Source organism: Saccostrea cucullata, unplaced genomic scaffold (genome assembly GCF_032062105.1).
Source record: "Saccostrea cucullata isolate Sc308-1 unplaced genomic scaffold, CSIRO_AGI_Scuc_v1 ctg1261, whole genome shotgun sequence".
Taxonomy (NCBI): domain Eukaryota; kingdom Metazoa; phylum Mollusca; class Bivalvia; order Ostreida; family Ostreidae; genus Saccostrea; species Saccostrea cuccullata.
Window position 1 is genome coordinate 51,494 of NW_026921650.1, and position 9,139 is coordinate 60,632.

The following is a 9,139-nucleotide window of genomic DNA, read 5'->3' on the forward strand; positions in this document are numbered from 1 at the left end:
ACAAAAATGGAAATTGAAGGGAAAAATATTTGTATAGATTAATGAGGAAGGTTTCAGAATGGCATACTTTGTCTATAGCTTCTAATATTAAGAAATTGTATTTAATTTGTGAATTGACTATTTAAATCAAGCATAGACAAATAATTTAATTTGGCTTGTATTCTTGCCTCTCATTGGTTGATTTCCAAAAAGGAACGCATAACATTTTGTATAATCTGGTTTGGTATGGGGACACACCCCCTTGACAACCAGCATAATCATCTGTATCCATCAATCCCCTCATTTCCAGTCCTTGGGATTCATGGAAAATTCCAGATTTAATGAATGTACCTTTAATTTCAAACAGTTACTCGATCTTACCTCATGTAAACAAGCATCATGGCTGCTATATCTATGTATCAGTTTTTACCTCCCCTCGCTTCCCATCACTTCCGTTACTACGGTTGTATTATTGCGCGGTAAATTTGAACTCATAAAAACAACACAATTTTACATCCCCAGTTGAATAATCATTTTAAAATTAAATTATAAGGAATGACTCTAATTCTTGGCCAAATTATCGAGTATAATATGGTTTGGGTCAGTTTACGCTTTTTTATAATCCGCTTCGCGGATTATAAAGCGTAAACTGACCCAAAGCATATTATATTCGATAATTTGGCCAAGAATTAGAGTCATTCCTTAAATAATTTCAGTCTTTGTGAGATTTAAGTAAAAAATAGAGATTTTTTTTTACATTAAGTATACTTTACTATTAAATGTAATATCAAAGAAAATTTGGATATCATTGAGATTTTTTTTTTCGCTTCATGTTTGTTGCATTATAGGCACATCGTCCGCTTTATCCCCCACCTTCTTTTTGGCGATATCATTCTCTACCTAACAGACTTTTTATCAGTTCTATGTGATTGTCCATCAATGGGTAATCTGACATGGTACTCTTGATGTCCTCCTTGAACTGAACTGTCTGTACAATTTCCTCTTTCTTAAAATCAGTTTAGTTTTTACTTTTTTTAACTTTTCATTTTCTATATGTACCTTCAAACTGACTCTCAATCCTTGTTCATTATTTTTCCTAATTCCGGACAGCCTGCGAGTTATGCTTCTGCAGCTTTTTTGGTATCAAACACTTCTTTATTTTCAGTGATCTGCTTTGACACCTTCTCTATCTTTCCATCAATCACAGGCAGATCTTCTTCCTTAACTGTCAAGTCAAATATTTAGATAGACCTCTCCTCCTGTGACTGGCTGCCTTGGGTAGAGTCTTCCATTCGTCGTAACTGTGCCAAAAAAAATCATAAAGATCATAATCTCTATGATTTGTTTTGGCACAGTTACTACAAATAAATTCATCACAGTCATCACAAATCATATCAATAAAGTAAATGATGAGTTTTACCGATTCAGTATGTTTTTCAGGTGATCCCAGTGGAACGTTTGGTTACTGACTGCCACACTTGTTTAATGTTGCCAAAAGTACCTAGATAAGGAGGAAGTTATAAATGTATTCTATACTCAGTGCCATTGAGCAGTGAGAGATCTTTTACGTGCCAGCACCTACTGCAACATGTGACCCCGGTTTAAACGGTGTCATCTGAAGGACCGTTCTCCACATCCCACAGTGGGATTCCAACCCGCGACGTAAGGATCGACTCTAACTTCGCGACTCTAGCAAGAGCAAGCGCTCTAAACACTGCTCCACGCGAACGACATAAAAATTAAACATATCTAAATAAATTTAAAAAGTTTGTCTGATTCATAATGTAATTGAATAATTAAAGAGATTGGTTTCAATCACATGTGTTGATTTGATATGTTTTTTTTTCTCGTTAATTCTAATCGTCAAATTCAAAAATTTAAATCTATTAAGGGCTTTAATTTTTGTTAACCCGATACAGACTTTGTCATTCACAGAGGTACGTTGATTGAAATGTTCCGTAAGGGTTACGAACATTTCAATTTAATAAAAATCAGATCTTTTTTCGGCTAGATCCGTAATCGAAAACTTAATCATTTTTAAAAGTACAGTAGAATACACATTATTTTTTTTCCATCTGTTAACGAAATTCAAAGGATTAATGTCCGTTTTTTTTTATAGATAATTATTACATAATGCTGTCTACAATTGATAATTTTTACTCTTTTTTTTTTACTCTCCTGAATTTGGTACAACTGGCCTGGACGATTGTTTCACTGAAACATTGCGCATGGTTTTTAAGTTGTTTTTTTTGTCCCGACTCTGTAGGCGGAAATATAGAAAAGTGCGGGTTATGTAGAGAAAACCCACACTATTAATGAAGAAATCACAACTAACTATGGTACAATTACGGGAATAAAAATGTATTTTGTAAATTGTGTTTAAATGTTAGATTCTACATCTTTAGTTTAGTTAATATTTGACTAATATATTTCCCCATGGTCCTATTTCCTGGGGCTTTTGTCCCGTTTCGTAAATGACGCAGGTTTTGAGCGGGGCACCAGAATTCCTATGATACAATGTCCAGTCCATTGCGAGACTCAGTGGGAGAGTCTTGGATAAGCAATTACAACTTTCAGAACATGTGAGAGAGAGAATAAGATACGACAGTCCTTACAGACAACTCGGGACCAGCAATGAAGTTATGTGTTTAAATTGATATCAGAGAAAGAAATCAACTCTTTGAAAAGAATTTGAATTTAAAGATTATCCAAACAGCATTGTGAAAGTTTAAAAAATAAAGAATTATGTGTTATTTGTGAATAATAATTCAATTTCATTTGTGAAAATACGTGAGAGAAAATTCTACACCAAAATTCTAATGATCTTAAGCAGATGTGAGGTAATCAATTCGCCATACTTTCAAGGACGGTCTGCAGATAGACATTACATTTCTTATGTTTCTATTGTTTTGATTTGTTTTGTTGTATAAATTTTACTTTTGTTTTGTTTAATAATTTTTAAAAAGTTTTCATTGTTTTGTTTCCATGATTTATTCGGCCACCATCTCAACAGATCATAATACGTACATGTAATAATAATATACATCAAACATTAGATTTATCAACCTTATAGACAAAAACAGTCATGTCAAAAAATTATAAATACAACCCCTCTTACTTTTTCATGTACAGTAATACACGTGCATGTACATAGTATGTACAATATATAATCATTTTACATCTAATGACGTCACCTGTGTGGCGCAGTGGTTAGAACGTCAGCTCTAGAGTCGCGAAGAAAGGAGTTAATCCTTACGTCGCGGGTTCGTATCCCACTGTAAGATGTAGAGACCTGTCCTTCTGATGAGACCATATAAACCGAGGTCCCGTGTCGCAGTTGGGTGAGGGCTCGAAAAAGATCTGTAACTGCTCAATGGACCTAAAAGTCGAGCATAGGTCAAATGCAGCTCTCTATCGGCAAGTGATGGCGTCTCCATATGAGTGAATAAATCTCGATAAGAACGTTAAACAACAAGCAAACAAAACATCAAATGACTAATGACTAATTGAAACTAATTGAAATATAATTTTAAAAAATAAGAATGTGAGACAGGAAGACTAGTAAAACTAGTAAGATAGCCGTCTTTATTTAAAAAACCAAACATTTATGCAATATACATGTACATATATTAAAGTTTACACTCGGCACTGAAACACAATGGCAAGCTCTTTATAATTCCAAACCACAGTATAGTCTACTACAGTGAAAATCTTACTAGAAGGTTCCCTTCATTCCCGGTCCGTAAAAACTTTAAAAACTCCCCGTCAAGACAGCAGATGAATTTGGTTGTCAAACACGTCTGTAACAATGACGTTAGAGAAAGTCAGACACTACGACATCTGGACTAAAGCTCATTGTCATTTACTACGTTCTGTACTTAAACACTTTAACAACACCTTCCCTATATCCCACCCACAGCGAAGACATGTTTATTGATAATCTGGTTGGATGGTGCACTTCATCTTTGTTCAGTAAGAACTTCAAAAATTCACCATCAGGACTCAGTAGATGGATCTGTATATTGTTCATGTCAGTAACAAGGATGTTACAGAAGGAGTCACACACTACATTACCTGGCCGAAAGGCCTCTGCCAAGTTTTGTCCACGGTAGACAGTCTTCATATGACCAGAAATGGACACAATCACTAATTCACCTTCATTGGGATTAGTGCGGTTCACCACACATATATCACTGTTACTGTTCTGTGTGACTCTGTATGGCAATGTAAACAGTCTGGTGTGACCGTCCTCCTGGTATTCATACTCATGGATGACATCACCAGTCACTGTGATGTGTCTCACCAGACGTCTGCTGTGTGAATTTAATTTGTAAGGATCTGATTCCTTCTTTCCCAATATGACCAGTAATCCACCGTCCACTGACTGACAGATTCCTATTGGTTTTAGTGGATCTGTACTGATGATTGTAGAGACATATCCTGCTGGAGACAGATAGCTGATGGAATTGTTACTGAAGTCGGCAAAATAAACATCATCAGTATCAGTCACACACATGTCATTTGTAGGGGTATAATATTTATGTTTTTTCTCTCCTTCGTTATTTACTTGTTCAATGTAAGGTGACTCAAATTGTTTTATGTAACACTGATCTTCACATAATGCCCTCAACAAAACTACTGCTTTCTCTCCATAATTGAATGAACTTGTTTCAGTCAAACTGATATCATCAAAATTAAATGACTTTCCAATTAAGTTCTCTAGTACCTCATCACTGACTTCTCCTTTACTGTATCTCACTGAATGTTTACAGTCCTTCATATCATCATCCAGGCCAGAAAGCAGCTGTATCAGTTCTCTGTGGTTGTCAATGAAGCCGTAATCTGACATTCTGCTGTTATTTTCCTCCATGAACTGAACTATTTCTGCAATTTCCTTCTTCTTTTTGTTTAACTCAGATTTTTTTAACTTCTAACTTTTCATTGCTTTTCGTTAAACTTTCTCTAATTTGTTTTTCATTATGTTCCTTCATATTTGTCAACCTGGCCTTTATCTCATCATAGTGCCTTTGAAGCTTTTTAATCTCAGCATCGCAGATTACTTTATTTTCTTTGGTCTGTTGTGACATCTTCACTAGTTTCACATCAATCCCAGGCAATTCTTCTTCCTGAATCTTCCTCAGAAATGTAAGTAAACCTCTTCTCCTTTGGCTGGCTGCCGTGGGTATAGTGCTCCATTCGTGATCTCTGTGATCTGTTTTGGCACACTTACCACAAATAAATTCATCACAGTCCTCACAAATAACATCAATAGGTAATTCATGAGTTTCACACATTTTAATATGTTCTTGAGGTGAGCCCAGTGGATATTTTTGTTTACTGTCTGCCATTTTTGTTGAATGTTGCCTACCTGATATAGCCTGGAAACAATAGCTGTGCACTATTAAGCACATTGGACTTTAAACTAATTTTCAAATTGATGACATGCAATGGTAAGACAGCTTGAAGGTGGATACTATCAAATTATCATCAAAAGACAAGGTAGCTTTAAATTGCCAGAACAATAAAACCAGGAAGAACATTAACCACCTTCTCGCAGTCACACATTTTAACGCATTTTAATTTCCTATTTCTAACGCAAAATCACGCATATACCGTTTCCACGCAATCACACATTTTTTGAGCACTTGCAAAAGTAATTAAATCTTTAATTCAATGTCAATTCCATTATTTCTTTTTTAAGCTTGCTAAAATCTCATAAAATAAGAAAAGTAATAATCTTTTTAAAATATTACGTCATAATTATTTACGCTAAATTTGAAGGGAGACATGTACATCGCTATAAAGGGCTTGCAGGGAAAAGTACCGTCATATTTCTATGATGTATACATTAAGTGTATGTTGTGTCACAGTTCAGTTAGTTGTAAAGAGTTAATATTTACATTCAGTGTAATTTTCCTTATGAAATCCATTAGAAATCCACGACGTTCAAATTTCTATAACACACGCGAAACCTTGTCACTGCGCGTACGAACACACAGTAGGAACTTGATACATTTTCAATACTCTAGGAACACCAACATGAAAAATGTTTTAATTCAATTTAATGAAAAACTATAACCTTTAAAAATTAACGTAAAAATTCACGTAATGTACGTTAAGAATTAATTTGTCACTTTTTCCCTCGCAATGTTTGCTTGCGTAATTTAACTTTGCAACGTCATTTAACGTAAGTTGACGTCGCAAACGGCTCTTACATCTATCAACAACGGCAGTTTTAAAAGGCGTTAAATTCACATTAAAGATTAACGAAATAAGCAATTATGAAGAAGGAAAATTAGAGAATGTAAATATAAGCATAGAATACATATTTTTAACGCGCGGTATTCAATTTGTCGGCACGGCCAGGTGTGTTATAGGACCGAAGACATCCCAAAATATGAATTCAATGCTTAAATATGCACTGCATAAACATCAAATAGATCACAGCGACAAAAATCATTTAATGGATAAACATATGTCACAGGGTGAATAAATTAATATTATAATAAATACTATATAATCTATGTATTAATGATTTGTGACCTTATATACTAATCATTTCATTACCATCATCATCATCATCATTTTTACCTATACAGTATAGTAAATAACAGTCCTCTGGAATTTACTACGTGTTAAGCAAGTTTAGTTCATTCATGAAGTCGCTCATTCATATTCATGGGGTTGAATGCATATTGGTTGGTTTGGGAGTGTGAAAGGTCAAAGGTGTTTGTGTCAGAATGGGTGCTGATTGAAGGTGTATGATTGGTTGATATTTTAGTGAGAGAAGTGTGTGAGTGGTATTACTAGTCTGGCGCCAAATACGCATGCTTGGCGCCAAACACCCGTAATAATTCACTCCACTCTAAGACAGTCAGGAGGAAGGATGATTTTATATCCTTATCCGTAAAGTATATTCATTAATAATGAAGACAAATTAATACCTGTCTAGTCGGCAAGAATTAATTTACCACCGTTGCTCTGAATATATTATATAGTAATTAATTATCTAATTAAAGAGAATAATATTGAAACAGTTAAAATATTCTGAAATAATTAAATGTGTGAGTGTTAGTGTATGAGTGTATTCATTTATTTTACAGGTCACCTTGTTCTTACTAATTATTCTTGTTATATTCATCATCAAAAGTAATTGAAATAGAAATACAAAAGAACCCGCAAGCCGTGTTATTTAAGAAATAAGGTATCATTTTTTGAGTTTTATTGAGATGTAAAACGGGTTGGTCACGTGATCAAATCCCATAAAGCCCGAAGGGCTTTATGGAAGATTTGATCATGTGCCAACCCGTTTTACATCTCAATAAAACTCAAAAAATGAGACCTTATTACTTATATCTACATTTGTGACTTATTCATACTTTATATTTGCCTGATTGTTACTTTTAACGTGTGAAATGCGTTAATTTTTCAAACCCAACGGCATGTATGTAATTCACTAAACGCGCGTCGACCCTTTATGACGTCACAGAGAAATTACGTCGAACGTTTATCCAAACGCACATCTATGACCTCTTGACCCCATACCTGTATTTGCACAGTTATAAAAACGCTTGCCTTCAGTAGTGTTATATAAAGGAAAACATTTGCAAATGTAAATATTGTTGTTTATTCAAGTCATGGAGTAGATATATCTCGGCTGTGACACATACGCATGTAGTTCCTTTTTTAATCAATATTTAGAACAATATAATGTACGTGGGCGCGCTATTTCAATGAAACCGATTAAACTCTCCGGATAAAAACTTTACCTATTTTCCAATAAATATAGGAAGATTTGGTATTTTCCGGTGGTCCTTAAAAAATATACAGCTATTTTATTTTGATGAAACATGCTTCACGGAGCATGCTTCGTTTTCGCACGTTTACATTACAATGATGTTTTATTGATATTAAAAGTTGCACAGTTTGAGCGCAAAAAGATTAATGATATTTTACCTGTCGATACAGTATTCATGAAACGTCACTTGGCAAAATTTTGAAATTGGAGAGTATATGGCTGTTTTATAGCGATTTATAAATAATAAATGCGTAAAAAGAAAGCCAATAATGTGAGCGTCATTGAACGTCCTGGAGCACCGAGCTACTAAAAATTATGTGTGCAGACAGGAAAACGTCTAAAAACAGACTAAAATTCTTCTAGATGCTGCTGAAATTTGCTTACATGTACAAAATACATAGGTATTCAAAAAGTGGTAGTTTTATAAGGGTTAACATTTTCAATGATAAACTCCTGCGATATCTCAATACCCCACTTATCGCATGGACATTGCGCCTATGGATTTTTGCATTGTTTTCATACGTGATCGCTGACCAGTGCTGACATATATTTTAAGATCTCACTAATATCCTAATCAGCACAAAATACATTGTAAAAGAAATGTAACATGTTTTGATATGGATATACAAATTTTATGTTAAAAAAAGAAAAAAAGGCTAAAGATTGAAAGATATTTAGAACTATGAAAAACTTAACGGGTTTGAAATCTGATTATCACGTCACTTAACGTCAAGTGATTGCTCCGTGAATCCTATAACTGTATAGTAAAAATCTTTGTGAATTTTCAAAATTTTAATAAATGGACCTGATTTTTTACATACTAATAAACAAAACATAGGAATTACAAATGTGTCTGCGAACTTTTCAAACAACCCTCGTACATGTACATTAGTCAACCAAAAGAATGAAATTACAAACCATATCTGTATTAATTCAATAGATCTACTTCAAACGGTCTAAAACAAATCTGCAGACGTTCCAACACAAATTCAAACAATTAAGATTTGTTTATAATAATAAAAGTATGCATATATATTATTGATGCAAAATACTAATCTAAAAAAGCACCAGATAAAACCTATTGGTACCATTATTTATTACATTTGTAACATTAAAACATTGTGATTTATGTGTTAAATAAAAATGATATTCTGTCAGATTGTGAAAGGATACCAAAGTGAAATTCTGTCACAAAGTGAAAGGAGGTCAATATCTGGCTAGTCATAAGATAGACATAGTGACTAAATCTTCCTGAAAACACTACAACTGCCAATTTATCCCCCAATTTATTGCTAAAATCCACATTACATTGTTTTTTAATACGTCACAGCCTATGATACTGTGTTAAGAAAAAACAGAGGC

General features: G+C 33.9%; 1 protein-coding gene across 1 annotated transcript; it reads right to left on the reverse strand.

Moving 5' to 3' along the window:
- Window positions 1-3,844: 3,844 nt before the first annotated feature.
- LOC134260499 (uncharacterized) lies at window positions 3,845-4,828 on the reverse strand. Its single transcript, XM_062743052.1, has one exon. The coding sequence runs from the start codon at window positions 4,826-4,828 to the stop codon at window positions 3,845-3,847; it is 984 nt and encodes a 327-aa protein (XP_062599036.1).
- Between the last annotated feature and the right edge of the window lie 4,311 nt (window positions 4,829-9,139).